The sequence below is a fragment of the Lepisosteus oculatus genome, chromosome 2 (genome assembly GCF_040954835.1).
Source record: "Lepisosteus oculatus isolate fLepOcu1 chromosome 2, fLepOcu1.hap2, whole genome shotgun sequence".
NCBI lineage: Eukaryota > Metazoa > Chordata > Actinopteri > Semionotiformes > Lepisosteidae > Lepisosteus > Lepisosteus oculatus.
In genome coordinates this window covers 48,551,914-48,576,140 of record NC_090697.1, presented here as the reverse complement: position 1 = coordinate 48,576,140, position 24,227 = coordinate 48,551,914, and the positions used below count along the sequence as shown (strand labels likewise).

At 38.5% G+C, this 24,227-nt stretch overlaps 2 protein-coding genes across 17 annotated transcripts in view; one reads left to right on the top strand and one right to left on the bottom strand.

Moving 5' to 3' along the window:
* The window catches only part of LOC102698598 (nesprin-1), a 223,230-nt gene extending 214,913 nt beyond the window's left edge, over nt 1-8,317 (top strand). For 14 of the 16 annotated variants that reach the window (XM_015347237.2, XM_015347318.2, XM_069178700.1 and 11 more), the window contains 2 exons: nt 776-834; nt 7,310-8,317. In XM_015347237.2, the coding sequence (XP_015202723.2) occupies nt 776-834; nt 7,310-7,544 (294 nt within the window). In that variant the 3' untranslated portion in view covers nt 7,545-8,317. The remainder of the gene's footprint in view (nt 1-775; nt 835-7,309) is intronic. The other 2 variants (XM_069178699.1, XM_015347305.2) reach the window with 1 other exon arrangement.
* A 1,120-nt stretch (nt 8,318-9,437) lies between these two features.
* esr1 (estrogen receptor 1) overlaps nt 9,438-24,227 on the bottom strand; it is a 41,997-nt gene continuing 27,207 nt past the window's right edge. The window contains exons 6-8 of the mRNA XM_006625845.3: nt 21,824-21,957; nt 16,912-17,095; nt 9,438-16,155 (exon numbers count right to left, since the gene is read on the bottom strand). Coding sequence (XP_006625908.1) covers nt 15,963-16,155; nt 16,912-17,095; nt 21,824-21,957 — 511 coding nt within the window. The 3' untranslated portion in view covers nt 9,438-15,962. The remainder of the gene's footprint in view (nt 16,156-16,911; nt 17,096-21,823; nt 21,958-24,227) is intronic.

Sequence of the window (24,227 nt, the reverse complement as noted above, 5' to 3'; positions counted from 1 at the left end):
TTGAGTACATTGTGTATTGTGGTGTGACAATATGAGATAATATATTCCCACTTCCAAAGTCTGTTTTGCCTTTGGAGATTTTACAATTAACACATTTGTGTTACTGTTTCCTCTGTAAATATAAGAAATCAGATTTGTTTGCATTGATACATTAATGACAATGTAACTTAAGTAAAGCAGCATGGTTAACCAGATTTATAGGAATGTAAAACCTTAATAACCAAATATGCAGTGTGTTTGCTCTGTAGTGATCGCCAGGAGATCTGCTAAAATTTCTATATCCTCTGTTTCTGGAAACACATCAGTAACCTGATGATAGTACAGCTCTATTAGACTCACCACACTCAGTCAACTCTAAATCTTACTACACATCTACAACCATAACCAATGAGAGCTAAAAATAATTTGACATTTTTTAAATAATTCTTAATTTTAGAATATTTTCAAAAGACAAATTTTATTTATTCTTGTACACACTGTAAAGTCAAAGCCAGGCTGGAGAATGAGCAATTTCCTTCATATACAAAATGACACTAAGGACCAATGTGCATTTAAAGCATGACAGATTAGTAGCATAATATGCCTTGTGCTGGAGTACACTGTATTTCATAGAAAAGAATGTAGATTGAAAAGCCAGTTTCCTTGTTTTCATGGGTTATCTGTCACCTTCATCTGATTATGTTGCTGCTCTTTTTTGATTTCTTTCATCAGTAGCTTGTCTTTATTTGCCTGGACTGAACATTCTCTTTCTTTACCCCCTGTTCATTGCAAACAGCCACGGGGCAAATGTAGTCTCTCACAGCCTGGACCCTCTGTCAGCAGTCCACACAGCAGGTACCTTATTCTCCTGGTTTCTAGAACTCCGAGAAGATGGTGGAATTCAGACATGATCCGTTTTAGGCTCGCAATGTTACCATATCTGGGATGTTGCCTCATCATCATCCTAAAACTGCATTTGATTAAGAAAGCCGCATTATGTAACACACACGCTTTGTGATTTCTAGATGTCAATATGATGTTAGAATATTAACTTAATGTGAATAAGTTCTCCATTTACTTGGATGAGAAGACGCAAAAATGTATAATGTGACCCCCACAAAAATTGAATCTCTGAAGCCAGAATTGTGTAAAACATCTCAGTTGTGTGTAACAACTATTAAGGCTCATGGAAATGGATTCCAACACCTTCTATAATTCTAGACGCTACATAGAGGTTAGGTCAAAGGTGAGTGGGTATCTCCTAAATATGGGTATTCCCCTCCCTTTTTTGACAATAGGCTTTCTCCTTTGCTTCCATAGTCCTTGGCTGCTTGGTATAACTGTTAAAATGCTGCTTCAAGTGCTTGTCTCTGTCCATGCCTTTCCCTCTTCCCCATATGAAGTCAGTCTTTCTACAGTGCTTCTTTAATCCACTAGGTGGCAGAAGTATGGTTCTAATGATACTTTTCTTCAACCACATTTTTCTCCCCCTAGTAGCCAAGCCAGCAGCGACTGCAATGAACAATGCAAAAATCTTGTGTGTATTCCATCTTCTCTTCTCTTACTAACAATGCACCATTCTTCTTTTCAAAATCTGCTACCGTATATCTCGGTCTGAGATCTCCATTTTTGAGCAAGTGTCTGGGTTTACATTGGTCACTGTCCGACACCCAACTGAAGGGCAGAATTTCACCCCAGAATTTAAGAACAGACAACATGGGTGTAATGGTAATGCAGTGGTATAGTAAAATCCAGAGGGGCACAAAAAGACTAAGAAACCAAGTGTTGGAATCTCGCTCAAACTAGGACACTGACAAGACATTTAAGGGCCAAAATCAGAATCAGGAATGTGCACAGCATGGCCACTAACCTGTAAATACAGATTCATTCAGATGCATCTATTCACTACAGCTGAAATCTGTGTTAGAGGGCCATGTCTCGTCTGCACTTTCTCAAACACTTCTTGGGAGCTGAGATAGCACATAGAGCATTCATTTTAATTTATTTCCTCTTCTCCTGTGAATTTTCAGATACCACGTTAATGAGCTAACCTGGAAGAATCTTGTCTAAAATCACTTCAGGATTTTAGATTTGCAAAACCTCCCCTGCTCATAAAGTAATACGTAGGGGGAAACATTATTAATGATGTATTTTTCCAACGCTCATTGCTGTGGAGGCTTATAACCTGTCAGCATATGACCTTAGCCTTTATTGATGTTTTTAAATGTTATCTTCCAGAAATAAATAATCCTTGCTTTATTCTTAATAAAAATGTCTGCAAGAAATATGTTTGATTTTTTTAACCTTTAACCTACCTCAGACTGGAAGCCATCCCAGGCTACTTGATTTCTTTTAGTTTATTAAAACTTCACATAATAATCCAAATCAGGACTGTTCCTTGCTGTATAATAAAGTAATTATACAACAAGGAACAGTCCTGATTTGGATTATTATGTGAAGTTTTAAGCAACTAAAAGAAATCAAGTAGGTTACCGTTTTAAAGTTTTAAGATTAAGATCATAAAATTATCATCTTTGGTAAAATGTGCAAGTTAAATGTGTATTATTTCTCATTATGTAAAAATATAAAATGTCTGAAATTGTACTGACCACACCAGTCTTACAAAACAGTACACAGCAAACATTTTTTTTATATTTGTAAAGATAATTTAAAGTTTGTGCAGTTAGAAATGCGCAGCACATTAGAAAGTCAGCACGTTAATGAATGTGTTATTATTTACAGCCTATGGGCGCACGCTCATATCCTCCATTTGTCGTTAAGATAGTTCTGTATACATTGTTTTTTTGCCGAGACTAATAGTGAGAACACTAACAGCACTCCCCTTCACTTTCAACGGCTGTGCTAATGCCAGGCATGCCTTTTCTTTCTTTTATTGCTGCACTCAACAGTGGTACTAAGTCTCCTATGGGCCTTTCAGGATGCCTGGGCCCCTGCTAGCAAACTTGCTGCTTGCATTTGCACTCAGTGTCTGATGCAGGCTGCACAGCTCTCAAGGCCTGCTGGCTTTTTATTTATATACCAGGACTTGATGAAAGTCAGTATTATGTGCTTTCTTCTGACAACCGTTGAATACAGATTCACTTAAACTGAATGGAAACATTATTTAAAGATACAGTCCCAGAGGTTTGTGGTAATCTTGTTTTTAAGGTAAATGCATTTGTTTCTTCCCATCCAATATGTTACTAGGTCTTTTGGTATTTCTTACAGATTTTATCATAATTATTTTTTCTACTTGCCATGCTTTGTTTGATCTTGCATTGGAACAGCAAGCACTGTTGGAAGAGGGAGAGGAGGTTTGGTATTATAAAATGCCTTCGGCAGAAAAGACAAAGGTGCAGATTAACCTTCTAATAGGCCTCCAACTGTCTTTTTGTTCCCAGTAGTTTTGTGTGTTTTGTCTGTAAATTAATTGTTTATGCTAAGATTCAGCAATTATATAAAATATAAAAAGAATATATACAGTAAAACAAGGTGGCTGTGTAAAGTGTGGTAGAATACGTTGGTGGGGGAGATTACAAGGGATTTTAAATGGCCATTTTAAAACAATAGTATACAGTATGTTCCTAAATTTATTTTTCCCCTTAATTGCTTGGTCTGTGCTTTAGCAATGCAAGACTTTCTATTTGTATGAATGTTTCTCTTTTCCAACTTCCTCCTTGTCATCCACTTGGAGACAAGAAGTTGGATTTCTAAGCATGTAGTGGCAGCCAAATCTTTATATTTATTCACATTATTTATGGGGGCAAACAGGAGGTATATATCGATGTACCTGCTCCTGTTGGTGTGTTGTCAAACAGAGTTTAAGAAGTTTACCAGTTCTGAGAGCACTGGAGTTGCTTGGATCTGGTGCGTACTGTAAATTGAGCTGCACAACAGTAGATGGTATGTGAATCCTCACTGAGTAGAAAATTAAAATCTAGTGAAGAAATAGAAATCTCCATGGAGACCAGAGCTACAGCTGCGTTCATTTAGATCGGAGTCTGACCAGTGAAAACAGCAGCCTGTGTGCTAAAGTACATGTTGTACACCAAGTAGAGAATAGGAAAGGACACACAAGCCCAGCAACTGCCACAGTGACTATTCAGAATACCGAAAGCACTTTCTACAGGGCTGAAATACTTTTCATTTAATTTCTTTATCAGGAACTCCTTGATACAAGAGATTCTTTTAGGTCAATAAAAAAAGAAGCTATTGAATTCACAGCATTGGTTTTTACAAATTATTTAAAAATAAGAAGAAAACATCTGCATTTCAAATACAATATATATACTGTAGCTATTAGGATTTTTCCCCCCCTCCCACCAAAGCCTGTTCATATTGGCATTTTCTTTCAGTGCAATCCAGCAGAAAACATCACAAGTCCTTAATTGAGTTTAAAATTGGGCTGTCACCATACTGCCTTCTGACGGTGTTCTTTTTTTTTTGTAGACTTTCTGAAGAAAATAGTGCATGCTGTCAGACATAATGCCTCATGCATTAGCAGGATAGAATGGAGTAGGATCCAGTGGTGTAGCCGGAACTTTATATTTGGAGTGACAGAGTGGCGGCAGGGACCCCTGTGAGGGTGGCATTTTTAAATTAGATTATTTGCCTTCTAAAATGAGATGTACTCCTAAAAGTACATTGTTCTCTGCACCAGTTACACTGGTAACCACTGTTCTACACTGCGGGAGAGGCGGAACTCACATGCAAGCTAAAATCTCGAGCAGCTTTCACTGAGCTGAATGGGACCAGTCTACAACAATCAGCCACGGATTTGCCAACACCCACCATTTAGAATGGAGGAACCATGCACACCCTTAAAAAACATTTAAGACGCATCGTAATTGTTTAGGGGCTTCTTTGTTGGTAAATTTCAGACAATATGGGATTTTAGGCAACAGCTAAAATGGGCAGCTGGGATGGTAAAGCCATATTTATGACTGGGCACTGCCACCACATGCCACCCCTCTGGTGATGTATCTGGTAGGATCTTGCTATGTTGGAGGCTTAGAAACACTGCCTCTTTTCTCTGTCAAACAATGTGGCTGTGTAAAGAGGGGTAGATATTTTGGTGGAGAGATTACATGGGGTTCATTGTATACACTATGTTCCTAAATTTACTTTTCCCCTAAATTGCTTGGTCTGTGCTTTGTAAACACGTTCTAGTTGTATGAATATATTTCTCTTTTCCAGTTTCCTCCTTGTTTTTGTTCAAATAACTGACTGTTTCAATGTGATGCAATGGCTATTAAACACTATTCTAGTGTCACATTTTGATAAAAGTGTATATTCATTTATTAAGAAGATATATTTTGGAGTACATGTTTGTGATAAGGTGGTTCAAAGGTCTGGGAGTCTAGCATGCTGAGAGTGACGTTAATCTTTTCACTTCAGACTCACATTGTGGGAGATTTCTGGGTCTCCACTGCTAGATTTCTCTGTTTCCTGTGAAGTAGGTACTTCCTCTCCATCAGCAAATTTTTAGAAGAGTGTGTTTGTAAAATTAAGAATAGTGCTAGCTTTCTTACAAAAGCTGCATACTGTAAATGTAAGAACATTTTAGTTCTTACATACTGTGTGTACTCAATATATTTGCACACACGGAAGTCAAAGTAAATGCACAAAACGTAGGAGCACAAATCCAGATTTCACAGCTCACATAGAAGTGTCTTAACCACATTTTATTGATCTTGAAAAAGTAGGATGTGCCTATATAGCTATAGGAAATTTTCCTAAACCTGTAAGTGATTGTGAATTAGAAGTAAAGTAATAAAGCCCTATGGTTTCACTACTGCAAACCAAGAAAAGCTTAAATAGCCCATTCCTGTCATTAGCGTTTCCTAAATTCTGGAGGTACAGAAATAACATATTTCTGTTGCATCAGAGTGCAGCATTCTTTCGTTAGAAAGGTTTTTAAAAAGTAAGAAAAGCATATCTGATTTCAAAGGAGCCTACTTAGTGAGAAAGCAATTAAAGAACACTATGTGTCCCTCGTGTTCCTGGTTTTGCCTCATTAACTCTTGGACCCTGGCTTTCATGGGCAATCTAAGAAACAGTGTTATTGAACTTTCACACAGTACACTGCGATGCTGTTAAGTGTGCCGTATCCTTTCAGCAGCGGTTTAATGAACCCAGTTAAAAACAAAATAGGTAACATGAAGGAACTAAACCACTTTGCTTAGTCCAACAATAAAAGTTATTTTGGCAGTCACAAGACGGTACAGGATTTCAGAACCCAGGACAGTTTTTTAGCAGAAAAAAAGGTGACTTTTTGGCAGTTAAACTAACAAAGGGAGGATGTTCCAAAACAATGAGGGTATTTTTATCTTTTGATTTTACCCTGCTGTGGTTTAAAGGCACCATGTCTTTTTTCGGATTAAGCAATAACAATTTGCTTTGTTTTTAAGTATCTGATTTTCACGATGTAAAGACTGTGAAGTCTGTTATGGTACAGTACATCTTGGGGGAAATCTGGCATGATTTTTCTAGACTTTTATTGTGGATAGTAGGAAACTAGCACAGTTTTACAACACTGTTTCAACTATCTACTATAAAAATGTTTATATTAATAATTTATAAAGAAATTTAAATAGACAAGAAGTCTATTATAGAAAAAAGTTTAAATAGACAGGGGGAAATACTCAACAGGAAATATTTGTAAGGTGTGTGCCATGGAGAAGCACTACAAAATTATGGTTTCCTACATACAGGAATAGTGCATAATGAAACGTTTTACCAGAAAGAATTCCTTTGTTGTTTCCATGCAAGATCAAGGTTTGCTATGGTTGAAATTACGATTGGATTTCCAATTTATATTTAAACCATGGTCATATTGTCCCACTGTGCACAGCAAAGTGCAGCTTGTATTTGAGATGGTTCCTAGTATACAGGTGGCTCTGTTGTTTCTGCGACTCAGTCTACATTAAAGGGGTCTTCCACTAAGCTGCTCTCAAGCGCTGGCTTTCTGCAAAATGCTAAACTAGCGAGTTTTGGAAAGCCATCATTAGGAGGGTGGATTCCCAAATATCCATGTTTTATATATTGTACCATTGTGCATTCCGTGCTGTTTCACCTGCGTGAAACACTGCAAGTGTGGTCAGTACAATTCAGGAGCTAATGACTGAAACCTATACAGCAGTCAACATGATGAGCCTTCATTACAGACTTAGCACAAGCACAAGAAAAGAAATGGAAGAAATAGAAAAGAAGAAAAGCACAGGGTTTAGGAAGTCTTCTGCTGCGGGAACAGCTCGTACAGAACTTGGGGAATGAGCCCAGGATGAATCTGAAGAACGGGCTCTTGTCTTGTTTCTCACTGTCCGCCCAGGTCTCACAGAAGAGGTGGGTTAGGTTCTTCCCGTTCTGAGGCGCCACGCTCTCAGTCCTTCTTCCTGCGCGTCCTGAGGGCCGCCCTGCCGCTGCAGCTCCTCCTGCTCCTCCTGATCGGCTTGGCCTGCCTGGTGCCCATGACGGAGGAAGACTACAGCTGCACCCTCTCCAATAACTTCGCCAGGTCCTTCCATCCCATGTTGAGATACACCAATGGGCCTCCTCCAATATGAACCCACGTGTGAAAAAGACTGAAGGAGTTTTTTTTATTACTTTACCGTTAAATAGTATCATTGTCATCTTTTTTTTTATATTATCATTTTTATCGAGACACCTGTGTTGGTAGTCCGGGTTGTTTGTGCTGTGTCCCAGACAGGTAAATACAGCTGCTATTTTTGTTACTCAAGTCGGCATTGATCTTTGGATGTAGCATAAGACACAGAAAGAAAAGAATGAGCCTAAATCCTCTTGGACCTGAAAGACAAATATTTAATAATGTTTGACTGTACCCAATAATACATGGGTCGATTTCAAAATCTAGAATAATAATGTGGCCACTCTGTGTAAGGTACAGCTCTAGTTTTGCTGCATGGTCCAGGTGTGTTTTAAACCTTTATAAGTCAAAAACAGTATTGTTATTTCAGTGTTTTAAGTAGAACAAAACGCCTGTGACCTCACCAAAAAAAGCTGAATGATTTGTAAAATAACATTTTAAATAGCTTATATGGCAATTATTTTTTTACATTTATTTTTTTGGCATGCTGTTATAATCTTTGCTTCTGAAAATCCAGTCAAAGATAGTCAAGTGAAGAGTATGTAAATGTGAAAGGCACTTTTTAAATATGATGATAACTGGATGTAAGAAATAAGATCCCCGGGGTGTTTAGTGAGATGATGTAAAGCAAATTAAATAATGAATAAGGGTATTTATGTATGTACAGTTTGCTAAAGCTGACTTTTTTTAAAAGAAATTCTTTTGCTTTTAATACACATACAATATGAAATACTTTTTGGTGGTGTTTATTTATTTTGGAGTGCTATTGCTAAAAATTGTCAGGTAGACATGTGAGGAACACTTTCTATACATTTATTTACATAAAAGGCAAGATTTGTGAATACACCCAACCTTATATAGGTTGACTGCATTGAGAAGACTTCTTTTTTTAATGTCTGAAAAAAATACCAAGCCTTCCTATATAAAATGAAAACACCATTGTTCTGCCAGTATGAATTAACAGTAGGGTAGAATGGTAGAGCCTAGTGTATACTGAAAACAAACGTTCATAGTGTGTTTTTAATATTTCCAATTACTACGGAGAAGGTAGTGTACACAATGCAACTGTAATGAATAATTTATAATTCAGGAAAATTATCCCAAATCATGTGATGTATTTAATGTCATACTTTAAAAGGATGATGTTGAATGTATGGTATGCCTGTGACATCAGAATCCTCAGGATGAGACAGGGTTATTGCGTTGTTTTCCCAAAAAAACAATACCACCAAGTTTTCATGGGCAGCCATGTTTTTTTATACTTTCTGTGTGTATCTTCACTAACCCTCAAAAACTGTAAATCTGGACTAATATAAGTCAAACACTTGAAGTCATTTCTTTATGCATTTTCTGTTTCCTTTACGACTGTTAAAATACAAGTATTTTATAAATTGCCATTACCAATTTATAAAAATAAATCCATATGAGGATCTCAGAGCTCCTAGATGTGTCAGTGAATGTAAATGGGCTTGTCTTTAAATGAATGTACAGAAAAAGTATAGTTCTGTGTTTTTATTGTGTATGACATTTGCCACAAGAAGGCACAGAAATAACCTTCTCTTTTATTCCCTGACATAAAAACTTATTTCTTGTGAACCATAAGCATAGTTTTTGCATTTGGCTGATATAAAAATATTTATCATGACTGATGTCTAACTCTGATGTTCCCCTATAATTTGTTGAAGAATTTAATACAGTGCTAGGGCAGAGGAATTTCATATGTTATGGCTGCAAAAGAGCTATAAATTTTCAGGATCTGTTTGAAGATCTTTCTCTGTTTCTGCCTTTGGGATGGTCTTCATGACAAATGACATTAAGATTTCTGTTTTCTGTAAATAAGCACATTTCTAACATCTTTCAAACTCCTTTATTTTTACTCACAGTAGTGCATCATTTTGAAGCATTTTAAAATACCCATACAGTATTTGCCTTTAAATTTAAGGTAGTACAGTGTTTGTTTACAAAGGTTCAAAAGATCTGCGTTTCCCCACACACCGCGCATGAAGCAAAATAAGATGCTATTTTTCACAACAGAATGCAATGAGCAGTTAAAAAGCACACATGGCAGTTTTTGCAATTACAAGACTTTTTTTCGATCTGTATTATCAACAGGTAGTGAATTGCAGTAGGTAGGAAAACACTGTAATAGAAACAGGTAGGTCTTTTTTTAAAAACATGGAGCCAGAAATGCTTGAGTAACATTATTAAGGACACTTAAGCCACTAGTTATTAAGTACTGTTTAACTATGGCATTTCAGATTTGTAACGGCACCAAATAAGGCTTCTGACAGCAGAAAGATTTTTTTTTGCTAGATAGTTTACCCATCCATTATCAGAAAGCTGCTTCTCCTGGAGGGAACAAACTAGAGCCTATCCCAGAAGCATAAGGGCACTGGAATGGGACACAAGTCCAACACACAGCTGCAGAGAAAGGGGGATTTTAAATAGCCAATCAAATGTACCCATCATGCCTGTGGGTGGTGGAAGATGGGAGATAACTGGAGCACTCAGAGGAACTTGGAGAGAACATGCAAGAAGCCCCCCCCCCCCCATTTCAGAATTGAGCACAGGACGCAGGAGCTTTGAGGCAGCCAACACCACCACACCTGGAAACACTTCCATGTTTTCAAAATATTATGTAAAAAATAATTGAACTAGCTTGATGAACAGACAAAAAAATGGATGCACTAAATAGTGTTACAAAGTTACAGTAAGCATTTCATATTGTAAGAAATTAGAACTTAAAAAGGATAAGATGATTCCACTTTACAGACTGCCTTCTGGAAATAGCTACTAACATTACTTCTGTAGCACAAATTTCAGCAAGGGGAAGCATACTGTACTAATTATCAGTTATTACATGTACAGTTCCCATCTACAGTACCTACATTATTTTATTTAGGCTACAGAACTTTGCTTTAATCGCTGTGTTAATTATAAAAGTAGATCTGAGGAGAGCAGAGCGCACCAGTGCATTCTTGACTGAATTCATATTCTTAGGATGTAAACTGTTCTCCAGCTTTTTGGGAATACAGAATTGTTTTCACAGTTTGTATCGGATATTTTTCTTGAAATACTCATGGGAAAAAGTCACACTACCAAATAAACTTGTTTCAAAGCCAAAAAAAGGGACATAAAAAGGTTTAGAAAATATGAGCTCTGATGAAGTTATGGGTGAAAGTCAATACATCCTACAGCTATTTCGAGTTATGAACATAATGCACTACCTACAAAGGATCGTGTTTACAACAAGATTGCTAAAGGCACCATAAACAAGCAAACAGGTAAGTAAACACTTGGAACATTTACAAGAGAGAAGCCTGGCATTTCACATAAGAGTTTGTTTTTATGCAATGAATGCCTTTCATCAACAGTCTTCTGTTTTTAGCTGAGAGCAGGTTAAGAAGGAATTGTCTTTTCACTTAATAACCTATCTTAGCCATACATTTATAAGGCCTCGTCAAGATCTCCTTCCTTTTAACATTATTTCTTGTCACCTTAAGAATATTGAGATGAAGAGGCTCTGATTCATTTTATATCCTCAGATATCATGAAGCGGGAAGCGAACTTAAGCTGAGCTTCACTGTGCCATGGTGTTGTTTCCCCACAAGAACTTAAACTAGAACAAAAAACCCTTTCACCCTTGATGTGAGAAAAATGAAAATCAACATTTGCAGAAGGTATAAAATCCTCTCCTTGGGCACTTTTTTCTGTTCAGAAGCGGGTCTGTATAATACATTTATTGGAGTCCATAACAGACATTCAGGAGCAGGGTTAGATCCTAATTTTGCACACTTCTGCTCACCTATGGATATGCAGTATGTCTCTCATTCAGGTGAGATATACATAGGTGTTATGGAAGTGTGCGAGCCTCACAGCTAGGACAATCACACCAAAATGCTCTGTACACATTTGGTCCCTCTTTCACATTCATTAGGATCTAACCAACCTATAGAATATTTTTTATTTACAGCAGATAAACACGGACTTTCATCACAGGTTTGTGAAACAAGACAAGAAGAATTAGACTGTATGGTTCCCAGAAAAATCCCCTTTTTTGCAACAGTAGCTTCAATTTGTATTTTTCAGTATTCATGGTAGGACATGACTTGGTGGGTGAAAATTTCATTCAGTATATCTATACACATATATGCATAAGGAAAGGAATTATATAATTACAATTATCCAGCCCACAAAAATATGGATTGTCTGGCTATCTACAGTACCTTAATGCCCATGCTATCTTTGTCTCTTGTATCAGGCAGAAACACAAGAACTAGCTGACTAACACAGACATACAGATTTGTGTTTAGTGTTTAGATTACTGTATCTCCATGTTCAGACTCCTGATTCATTTTTGGCTTCTAATTGTATACATTCTGTACATTCAATGGCCAAAATATTAGGAACTCTCAGTTAATTTTAAACAACCCTTTGGTGGGCAAGCACCATGTTGTTTTTTCAGTGGTTTGGCCAGAACAATCCCCTAATCTCAATCCAATTGAAAACTAGTGAGCCAGTGGAATGTGCATTTCAATCACATTCACCACTTCTTTCATTACAACCAAAACTTAATACAAACCTGCTAGAAAGTACAGTAAATAATGGCTTCACACACTTCACAACCATGTGCAATAGACAGAATTGAATACATTAGAATTCAAGCTGTTCTTACCTCCCTTACAGGCCAAAAGTGTTAGTCATTTAGTGTTCCTAAAATTTTGGCCCATGAGTATGCACTAAAACAGTGTGAATCTGACACATGTCTAAAAATCTGTTAGTAAGAGGCTGATCCTGTGCTTCCAAGGAGCTTTTCATGAACATTTAAAGCATGTTGATGTATTTCCAGGCACTTTCATACTGAATTTTGGCAATTTGTAAATTTGTTAATTTGAAATGGGGAGCGATTCCTCAGCTCCCAGTTGCCACTTACCAGGTCTGCCCTAATGGTATATTTCTGATGAGCAGAAAACATAAATAAGGTGCTTTTAAAATCTGTCTGCTCCTTTTATCATATCTTAGTGCTCGTGCACTTTAGTGCATATTCAAAGTATTGAATTTAGTCTAAGTACTGTTGATTACATCACTTAACAATATACATTCTATATACTGCACGTTTCAATATGGCCTTGCAATTTACAAAACAAGACAAAACCTTACAATGGAATATGATTTTGTGCTCTTCTCTTTCCAGCCTAGGATTGCATACTTTCAAAACCTACACTACTTCTTTTGTTAATGCTAACATTTTTCCATTTAAAATCCTGTCTTGACAAAAGAATGTAATGAGCCCATAGCTAAGCCTTTTAAAAAAAACAGTATAAAGCAAAAACTCACAGAAGTAGCCTTTGGTATTTATGACAGATGTTTGAAAACATAAAGCAGTTAGTGTCTTTGTCTGGGAGGTTTGCTTAATTTAAGCCTGTGATGGACTATGTTTGAAGTAACCAGCTGGATCATCAAGGATAAGGAAACTACAAACTTTAAATCATTCCCACTGTAAACAAAATGTTTCTTTTGTTTGTTTGTTTGTTTTGCAGTTTTGCATGTTGACAGATCATTTGAAGAAAACATTTTTGTGTTTAAAATAAACACAATATAAAAGCAATAAAAATCAATAGTGCAATGATATGACACTTTCTTACTTTCTTTGGTACATTCCTTATCCCTTTTAAAAAGTCACTTACTGTATTTACATGGCACTTGTGTTTCTTGAATAATGTCTCCCTAGCTGTATGAACAGGCAGTACCATGAATACAAATACGAAAAGTTACAAATGAGAGGGGGCTGTTTGGCCCATCGAGGTCATTTGATTGCTAGTAGCAACTGTAACTGATCCAAGGATCTCCTCCATCTGTTTCTTGAAAGAAGCCAGGGGTATCAACATTGATGGCATGGCTGGGTGCCTTGTTCCATATATGCACAAGCCTCTTTGTAAACAGTTCTCAGTTTGAAGATTCCAGGATAATTTTGTTATATGAAGCATACTGTATGAAACTGAAATTTAAATTTCCCATCTATATTTTAACTGTGAAATACAAGAACCATCTCTTTCTGTCAGACATTTATCAATACAAATTTTAAAACGATTCCTGAAAGTTTAAAAAAATGTGAAGACGAATTCTGTTTTCTGAATAACACTTCAAACACAGCTTGAGAAGGTCTGAATTTTTGTGAACGATGAAGTAGCTTGGCTTTGTTTTATTTAAATTGTGATGAACGCTGCCAATCCTTAGGCACTTTGAAGTAAAGTTATCTGAAATAAATTGCAATGACAAGCCATTATAATCCCATGACATAAAGTAAACTTATTTCAAAGAATAACTGTAAATCAGTCTCCTCCATCAAATGTTATAACAGAGTTATAACAGAAATTTGGGAAGAAGATTATCTTCCTAATCTCAGTTATCTTGCTAATCTCGAACACTTCTAGTTATCTATGTATATAAAACTTGCACCCTGTTTCCCTTAGCACTTGCTGCATCACAGATAGACGTGACTCATATTTGCCGATGCCAGGATCTTGCCATCATTGCATTCATCAAGAACTAGAGTCATTCTCACCTCTTCAACTTCAATGCTCCCCTCAAAAAAAGTGGCTCTGTACCCACTATACTGTCTGTATTTTTTCAGGGCTCCCAATGTCAGCAAGTCTCTAGAATCACCGAGCAGCACCCCCCTTCCCGTTCTCTTATCCTACTTTTGCTTGCTCCATTCAGTTCCCTCCCCTCTTCTTCCTCCATTTCTAGTCAAATATCCAACCCACTGTAACTACAACCCCGCATTATATATGTTGTTTTGTCCCCAGTCCCTGTTTTCTGTCCACTGCAGAACCTCCTAGTCATTGACTTGCACTTAAGGAGGCAGTCTGCACTGGATCTGGGCCACCTCGTCCACCAAACACTATCCCTAGCGCTTGGGCCTAGGCAGCTACAACAATGGATTCAGGCACCCCCCCTTTCAGCTGGTGTCCAAAAGGTCCACACCAGCCTTCAACTCCTCTCCCTCCCAAGGTTATAACCGCACTTGTTGTGGGTGCACGTCTGTGTCATACATGTTCTTTCATTCATTACATGTACCTATTCTTAGCTAAAATTCTGCTCGGTTCCAGCATAACTACATCCAAGCTGGCTTGCTCTTTGTTTAGCATTTCGAACAGTACAGTACATTGATGTTTTTAAAAATTCTTCTGGGGAGATGTAGGCGTTCCCTTAGCCAGGCAAGTTACTCCAAATGCACTCTCTCACTCTCTCTTTCGCATTTTGTAGGCTCTAACCAAACTACTGAAACTTCATTTTTGTTGTAGAAATTTTTGTACTGTGTGTAGATATCTGAACAGATCAGACCTGTTTTCGTAATCACAACAATATTGTTTTCTTGTAGGGAGGAGCATTTGTGCTCTGTGGATTAAGCCTTCATTAGTTGTAATTTTTTAGAAATTAAGAAAATAATACTTATTATTCATTAAGCAAAACATTTATCCATAGTGATTTACAGACAACAGGTGGTGAATTATGCATCAACAACTGCTGCTGCATAATCACTTTCAATAACACCCTGGTTTTGTATCTCTTCAGAAACACAGGTCCCAAGGTGGTATATTAAAGTGCTCAGGGCTGCATCCAGTGACTCTCGGACATAGCTCGAACTTAAATTACGAAGTTCCTAATAACACACAAGCCAGTTTTCCTTAACCATAGGATCACTGTAAAGCAACATACCAAGGTCTTCACTATTAGTTGTGTGGTTTCAACGAAAACACCTTTAGTTCTGTCAGGATCTCATGCATTTACCTCAGAACCCATTCCAGGTTATGTTTTGGTTGGCACTCATGGCCGCTCTTACATGTTGCAAAAAACCGAAGTCCACTGCAAGCAAACTGAATATGAATGGTATAAAACTGATGTCAAAACGAGTTTCAAAAGTCTATGTTTATACCTTATCCTATACAGCAAAACCAAAGGCATATCCTTTGAATCACTGTTTTCCAGCATAGATGAACCCTTTTAAATACTAACAGACCTGTTTGCTTGCAGGTTTCAATATACTCATGCTCTATACGTTTTTTTGTAAGCTAAGTATTAATGATGTCCAAATAACAGGGCGCACAACACTTCATCAGAATGCCCTGTTCTTCAAAAGCAAGATTATTTCAGAAATTTTTTTTTTTTAAAAAAACATAGGATCCTTGCCTGTGACTATATGGTTTTGATCACTGTGCTGAGACTCCAAGATAGCCAACCACGGAGACCAAGTGTGTGAGGGTGACGTCGACTAAGAAGAGGGGATGTCAGGGTGACCTCACCTTCTGATATCACGATAGGTAGTGTGGTGTTGGGGTCTTAAAATGTGGATTAAGTTTCTTCCGTGGCCATTTTAGGACTGCACATTCAGCCCAGAACTGACCGCAAAGGACATTGAAGTGGACACACTGTCTCCCTGTTCCGGGGCCAGCTCTGTCCTCCTGGGAGACCGAAGCCGATGGGCATCCAGCATCTCCAGCAGCAAGTCATACAGAGGGATCACATTCTTGCATTTCATGCTGTACAAGTGCTCCATGCCTTTGTTGCTGTTGAGACAAGCCAAGAATAGCAAACTTAGCGTGATATTTTATTCTCGTATTTAATTTCTGATGGTCCACCAGGGTTTTTCTTCCACTGCCACTTTGGTACCTCCAACCACTTCCTGTTTCTTACTTTTTGAAAGAAATTGCCATGATAACCAAAGCAAAGAGAAACAGAATGTAAGAAAACATATTCAATTCAGCTGGCTTGTACTAGTGTGGAGGCAAAATATATAAACAAAAGTAGCAATTCTGGACAAACAGATGGTATGTGGCCATCCCTATAATAGAAATGACTTTTAATGACTTTTTTATCAAAATCAATTTAAAACAAACAACATTGTCTTTTAAGTTCAAGATTATGGAACCTATTGCCTCTGGGTCTATTTTTACCATGTCTGGAGTTTCATTTGAGTGGAGTTTGGAAAATTCAGTTTCTAGATAAAAAGTCAATAAAAAACTCCCACAAGCATATGGATAAAGTGTGTGTGAACTTAAACCCTGCTTTAAAGAAAATAAATTTATAAATTTTACACAAAATGTTTTAATTTGAACCAGCTTCACGCATTGCACTTCGAAGCTGCTGTTTATTAACTTATTGATCCAATTTATAACGAATCCTATAGCTGACTTTTCATGGATTTAACTTAAGCACAGAAATGTGGCTAGCAAATTTTCCTTCATTAGTGACAGCAGCTTTGTGGCTCCACAGTCTATCTTAAATCTGATAGTTTTATGAATGTCTCTTTCCATGTGTTTTACCTCATGTGACGGATGTGGGAGAGAAGGAGGAGGAGCTGAGCCTGTCTCCTGGACTGCTCCGGCAGAGGTAGGCCTGATTTCGCGATGAAGTGGATGAGGGTGTCTGTGATTTTGTCCAAAATGAACTGAATAGTCACGGTGTCATTCAGTGTCTCCATGGAGCTGGAGAGAAGAGGAAAGGCACCTGAAAAAGAAAAGATGGCAGAGTATTATGTTTCTGATATGCTGGAAAACAATTGCTGAAAACAATGTACTGTACATCTAACAAGAACAAACAAAAGACATTCCTTTTTCTCTTTAACTTTCACAAATGGCGTAAAATGTGCAATATTTATTTTGTTTATTAGAATTATTCACTTTGATTCACTCTTAGAAATAAAACAAATATTATCAACAATCAATAAGTCTAATTATTCAATAGAATTAAAATATTCATGGAATTTGATCAAAGCAGGTTACCCCTTTCCTGTTTTTATGAATAATGTTGTTATGGTTTCAAAGGTGAGCACTCACCTCAAATCCCCTTATCCCCTTAAAGTTAGCTCTTTAAAGACCTTATTAAATTAAGTTGCTGCCATCTCGCATCTTATCTGATGCAGAATTGTAGCAATTGGAGTTTTACATTCATATAACTGATTTCAAGATGGATGTATCAATATTTTGCCATTTGCATTTACAGCCTATAGTTACCATATATGAATACTGAAGAAGTATTTTGAGCTCTCTTGAGCCCACATTTATACCTTTAGCAGGTTTTAAAGTTTACACTCCTTTTTCTATCCATATTCCTGCCTTTTCCACAGGATAATGCAATACACTAGCTATGCATTTCTTAGCTCTTTGCAAATAAGATGGTGGTGATGGATCAGAATTTAGGAATTTAATGTCTCTCAGATTGCATCTGTGTTCTCTAAGTTCTGATCAATTAGTTTATTGTCCTCATGACTATGGGGGTGGCTTAGTATAGTGACTAGGCCTCAACACTAAGAAATGACAGGCCCTGGTTTCCAGTTCCCACTGCAGGCCCTGCTGTTGTAATCTTAGGGAGGTACTTTGCCCCAGTTGCCCCAGTCCACCCAGCTGTATAAGAGGGACCAGCATTGCTGGGGGGATGCCTGTGATGGACTGGTGTCCCAAGAGTCATGCACCCACTAGTATGCTTAATGTGCAGAAACCAGGATGAGTTCTGTCATGATGAGCCACCTTGGTAATGGTGTAGCGGAGCTAGTTTGGGCATGGTGACGTCATCGCCCTCCCTGCGCGTAGCAGGGACCTCAGCCGCCTGAGTTGGGAGGTCTCCTTTAGCTCATTTGACGAGATCCCTTTTGCGTTATGCCGGAGACCCGGGATCATGCCCAGATGTTGCGAGACGAACCGGTGGGGTGGAGCAGCGAGGGCATGAGCCCATGTGGAACCGGGAAGGTCACAGTGGCACAAACTTTATTTTTACTGAATGGGTACAGTACAGACAGGGTCACAGCACTTGCTTTATTCACTCTCTTCAAACTTTAAATTACATGTGCTACACTTTAGGCCATGAACCTGAGAGGAGAGAAAAAGGTTCCTTAATGTACCCCATTACCTATCTGAACTGAATGTGAACAATCTGGATTGAAAGCAAAATGCCACAATATCTTCAATACGAATCATAAAATACTGTAGACCAAGCAGTAATTTTGCTGTATGGGTATATTGTATGGGCACAAGTTCATTTTATAATACTGACAAGGTGTCACCATGTATTTATTCTAACAGAAAACCTGTATTTTCAGTAGTCCATAGCCCTCTTTCACAAACTTCAGCCATTTTCTTTACAGATGATCTAAAAAAGATCTATCACATTTATGGCAAAACTATCTGTTACATTTGTGGACATGTAAATAAATGTCTACATGTCTACTTATCTTATATCAATTGACATATTTTCTTTTCGTTTTGCTTATTGTGATCCTGTTAATTTTCACCTGTTATGTGTGCTAGCAGAAGTTTTGACTCTGTTTTTGCCATTTTTTTCTTTGATCTTTTGCCTCACAAACGTGAATTTTAAACACTAATTGTCTGCTACAAGTACAATATTTGTGTCTGTCCATCTATCCATCTTCTGACTGCTTTATCCAATACAGAGTCACAGGAAAGTCAGAGCCTACCCTGACAACAGCAACAGTCCCTTGCAGGGCACACAGACACAAACATGCACACACTCACACCCGGGGCCAATTTTCCCAGAAGCCAATTAACATACCAGTATGTCTTTGGACTGTGGGAGAAAACGAAAGCACCCCGAGAAAAAACACCCGAAACCACACTTTTCACAGACAGCGCCCCAGGAATTGGGCCCAGGGCCCCAGGACTGGGGCAGCAGGTTAGAGATATAATGCTAACCATTGTGCCACCCTATTTCAGTTATGAATGCAGTTAATTTCTCTGTGATGTTCCTGTGGTGATGCTGTCGTATCAACTGAATATTTAGTCTTTGGAAGAAGGGTTAGAAAGTACAGTTCATCCATCCATCTTCACTCCACTTTTCCTGGTGAGGGTCATGGTTGCAGCAAGCCGAGTAGATCAGCCCAGACTTCCTTGTCCCCAGCAACAGATTCCAGCTCCTCCTGGGGGATCCCCAGGCGATCCCAGGCCAGCCGAGAGATATAATCCCTCCAGTGTGTCCTGGGTCTGCCACGGGGTCTCCGCCCAGTGGGACGTGCCCAGAACAGCTCCAGCGGAAGCCATCTGGGGGGCATCCTAATGAGATATCCAATTCTCTCTATCTGGAGGAGCAGCAACCCTACTCTGAGGCTCTGATTGCCGAGCTCCTCACCCTGTCACCCAGCCCAGCAGCCCTGCGGAGAAACCTCATTTCTGCCACTTGTATCTGAGGTCTCGTTCTTTCGGTCATTTCCCAGAGCTCATGACCACGTGAGGACAGAGACGTAGATCCACCCGTAAACCAAGAGCTTTGTCTTCAAACTCAGCTCCCGCTTCACCACCAAAGACTGGTGCATACCAGCAAAACAACTGATGCCACCCCGATCCCCTTGTCGATCTCACTCTTCCATCACTCGTGAACAAGATCCCGAGATACCTAAACTCCTCCACTAACTAAGGGCAGCTGCTCCCCCCCACCTAGAGAGAGCAATCCACTCTTTTCTGGGAGAGAACCATGACCTCAGTCTTGGAGGTGCAGATTCTCATCCCAGCCGCTTCACACTCGGCAGCGAGGTACAGCACATATTTTAAAATTTTGTAATGTAAGTCCTGTGCTTAAAAAATAAGTAGACCACAGAGATGCATTTCCACAAATATGATTTAGTAAAAAAGGTGAAACAAATGTTATACTATTGTCACAGATGTCGGAAAGGGCAAGCTGTGGAATGGTCAGGAGAGCAATAAAGACCCAATGCGTAGCAGCAAAACGGGTTAGCCCGGGCTCAGGAGGTCAGACAATGTCGGGATAGAAACATATGCCCTCAGGCCACGGATGTGGGGCGACCTGGTGTTAGGCGGGTCTCAAGACATCCAAACCCTCAATGCTGAGCCAGGAAGAAAGGGTGACTGTTACGACCCCAAGTATCTAGGGGAAAAGGGGTGTAACATTTAGGATAATTCTTTTGGAAGCAGGGGGGGGTTTGGTGAGGGACTAGGAAGTATGATAACAAGGGTAAGGATATAGAGTGGTGCCAAAGGAAAGAAAATAACAAACAAAATGGAGCTGGCTAGGACAGTGAGGGAAAGCTAATCTGACTACAAAAGAAAACCCGAAACACACGGTCTTCGGCGTCTTCAACACCCTAGCTAACCTGCACTGACTACCCAAAACCATACAAGACAAATGGCACTCACCCGTACTAAACTAGTGTACTAATACAAAATCAACTAAGTGTGTAAGTGTACCCAACAACCTAAACTAACCTTATATACAAAAGTTCACACAAAAACACAAGTGAACCAGGAAGACAAATAAGGGAAAACAAGAGTAATAAATAGGAGCAGGGTACAAAAAGAACACAAAAGTTGAACATGTAACACTGGGGCAAGGTAATGACAAAACAAGGATGAACACACAAACAAACGAAAGTACAAAGAAACTAACGTAAATCCAACAAAACAACAAAGCCGAAGCTATACGAAAATACACACACACAAAGCAAAACAAACCAAGAAGCGAAGCGAAGAGAAGCGAAGAGAAGCGAAGAGAAGCGAAGAGAAGCGAAGAGAAGCGAAGAGAAGCGAAGAGAAGCGAAGAGAAGCGAAGAGAAGCGAAGAGAAGCGAAAACCAAAACCAAATGGGACCGAAGTCAAACGAAAGGCCTCTCCTTGCTGAAAACCTCCAGGTTATATACTGAATAAGATGTGTTCTGATTGGCTGAGAGCTAATTGATGATGACATCATACTGAAACAGTGGAGTGATGGTGGGCCAATGGGGAAGGGAGAACAATCAAGGGTCAGCAGTGTGGAACATAGAAAAAAAATACACACAGAACACACACTGGGACGTAACAGTGACCCAGTAATATATAGCCCCACACAAAAACACACCAGAGGGAAAAGAAAGGCACAGAAAAACTAGGAACAGGACAGAGTAGAAGCGCCCTCTGGCTGTAGAGGGCTTGACAACTATTTTGAGAATTTTAGGAGCTTAAGCCCACACATATAATGTTTGAGTGATATAATGAATAGTGCTTCCATTATAATGACAGCTTAATAATAATTATCAACAGCTTTGTGTATTAACTATTAACACTGAGCTACTAAGCAGAAACAGCTCTTGGGAATAGTATTGAATACATAACAGTAAAGGGGAAAGAAACAGAAGCAATACAGTTCGTGGAAAAGGGAAATAGTGAAAATAATGTGGTATCTGGGTTTCAATGTACAACATATGAATGTCTTCAAATGTGATGTAAAAAAACTCACCAGAATTTAAAAGGATGATGGCCTTAAGACACACAAACTCCTCTGTCTTGAGATTCAAGGTGCGGAAACGACAGACAGTGGCTAAGAGCATATCAAAGATCTCCACCATCCCTTCGACACAGCTGCCCTCATTCCTGTGGAAGATACACAGAGGACCTTCACTCCACGCTGTGATAGTTTCACTGAGAGAAGTAATTGAAATTTAAATGCCTCTCCGTGACTGACTGTAGCTTTCCATTTGAGTGCCAGTTTACTTTTCTGACAATCCCCATCAGACTAAGTAATTACATTTGATCAAACTTCACCCTCTTCTTTATTGCTCTGATTTACTCAGAGAAAGAGAGTGCTTGATCTTCCAATGTTGACCATGAGTTCATTATCAAATATTCCTTTTTTCTTGATAAAATGTATGAAATAAGTATAAAGGGAGGTGGAAATATATAATTTTACTACATAGTTTTTGCAGTCAATGAGAAAATCTGATTTCTGCGTCAGACTATATTTCTGAAAAGCAAAACACGTTAAATAAAACCCCACAGCAGAATTCTGGCTGCTGAATGATTTCTTTTCTCACAGCTACAATTATTTGTGTCAGATTTCTATTTCCGTATCATTAATCTGGCACACATTCAGAGTGAAACATAGAAATAGAAAGAAGAAGAACCTCAATGATTTTGTCTAACAAAACAGTAATATGATTACTGAACTCAAAACAACAAGTTAATACAGTATAAAGAAAATAAAGGCATTGGGGGCCAACTATGATGAAAATGTGTCTTGCCAATGGCGTAGCCTTTTAAACCGCACTTTATAAGTTTCTAAGGTTCTTATCTGTTTTACAGGGCCACAAAAGCCCAGATAATCTCCAGGAATTTGGAGTGGATATTTCTGTACTGTGGGCTGTCACAGATTAAGTGGTTAGCAGCATTGATGAATTGGTTGTTTATATAAAAAGTGATTTAGCTCCTGGCTAAAAGAAAATGTTGGCAACAAAGGCAATATATGGTTTGATAACCAGAAGTAAAACCATTCTTCTTGGGAATTAAGCACATCTATCCATCTATCTATGGGACCAGTCTTGTAACCTGCATAAAGTACTATGGGCAAGGTGATAATACATAATGTAAATATAATAAATAATCCTTATACGTATAGAGCGCTTTTCTAGACACTCCACTCAAAGCGCTTTAAAGGTAATGGAGACTCTCCTCCACCACCACCAAGTGTAGCACATACCTGGATGATGCAACAGCAGTCATAATGTGCCAGTACACTCACCACACATCAGCTGTCAGTGGTGAGGAGAATAGAGTGATGAAGCCAATTTATAGATGGGGATTATTAGGGGACAATGGTTGGTAAAGGCCATGAAGAACTTTGGTTAGGGCACTGGGGTTATTACTGTTTTCATTAAATGTTCTGGGATTTTTCATAACCGCAGAGTCAGTACCGCAGTTTCATCTCATCCAAAAGACTGCACCTTTTTTAATCACTATAGTGGGGCAATAGAACCCACACAGACAGCAGGTGAGGCCTCACTAACACTTCTTCCAGCAGCAACCTTCCAGGAGGTCTCCCATTCAGGTACTGGCCAGGCTCACATCTTCAGTGGGTAGTCAGTTGTGAGTTGTAGGGTGATATAGCTGCTGGTAATTCAATGTGAACAAATGGGGTTTTCAAATAATATGGACAAAACAGGCAAGAGATATCTAGAAAGCTACCTGCAGAAACTTTGCAAAGCCTGGAATTCAATCTTACTAAACTGAAGAGAAACTGGACTACAATCTGAAAGAACCTTACTTGTGCCCTTAAACCAGTCTGAATGTATTGTGTAGTATATTAAGAATTGTACAGACAAGTTGTGTTATTTTTTTTCTTTTTGAAACAGAACAGCTAATACTAACACAAGTCCCATGTCTCTCTGATGCGTTTGCTTTGGCTCTTGAGTTGTTTACCATGATTTGTAACAGTGCTACTGACATGATGTGTGAAGGTAGAAGAAGCAGAGAAAGGCAGAAGGGCCCCTTGCTATGAAGTAAAAAAATATTAAGTACTTATTTATCAGTGGCAGGTGCTTGTTTAAATCCAGAGTATTGAAATTCAATCCAGAGTACACACAAACAATACTATGGATTTAATTTAACCTTGAACCTTTAAGTGTTTCATTCCTAAAAGCATTTTTAAAGTTAGACATTTCCAGAAGTCTTGTGCAGTATCTATCAGCTTCTTGGATATTGTTATTTAAAAAAATGTTTTTACCTCACTACTTCTGTTTATATATTAAAAGCAGACACCTTTCATCCAATACCACAAAAGATATTAAAGAGAAGTCATCCAGTTAGTCAATTAATAACAATTCTGAGAAATTGTAGCTAACTTAAAAAAAAATGAATGTCAAAGAGAA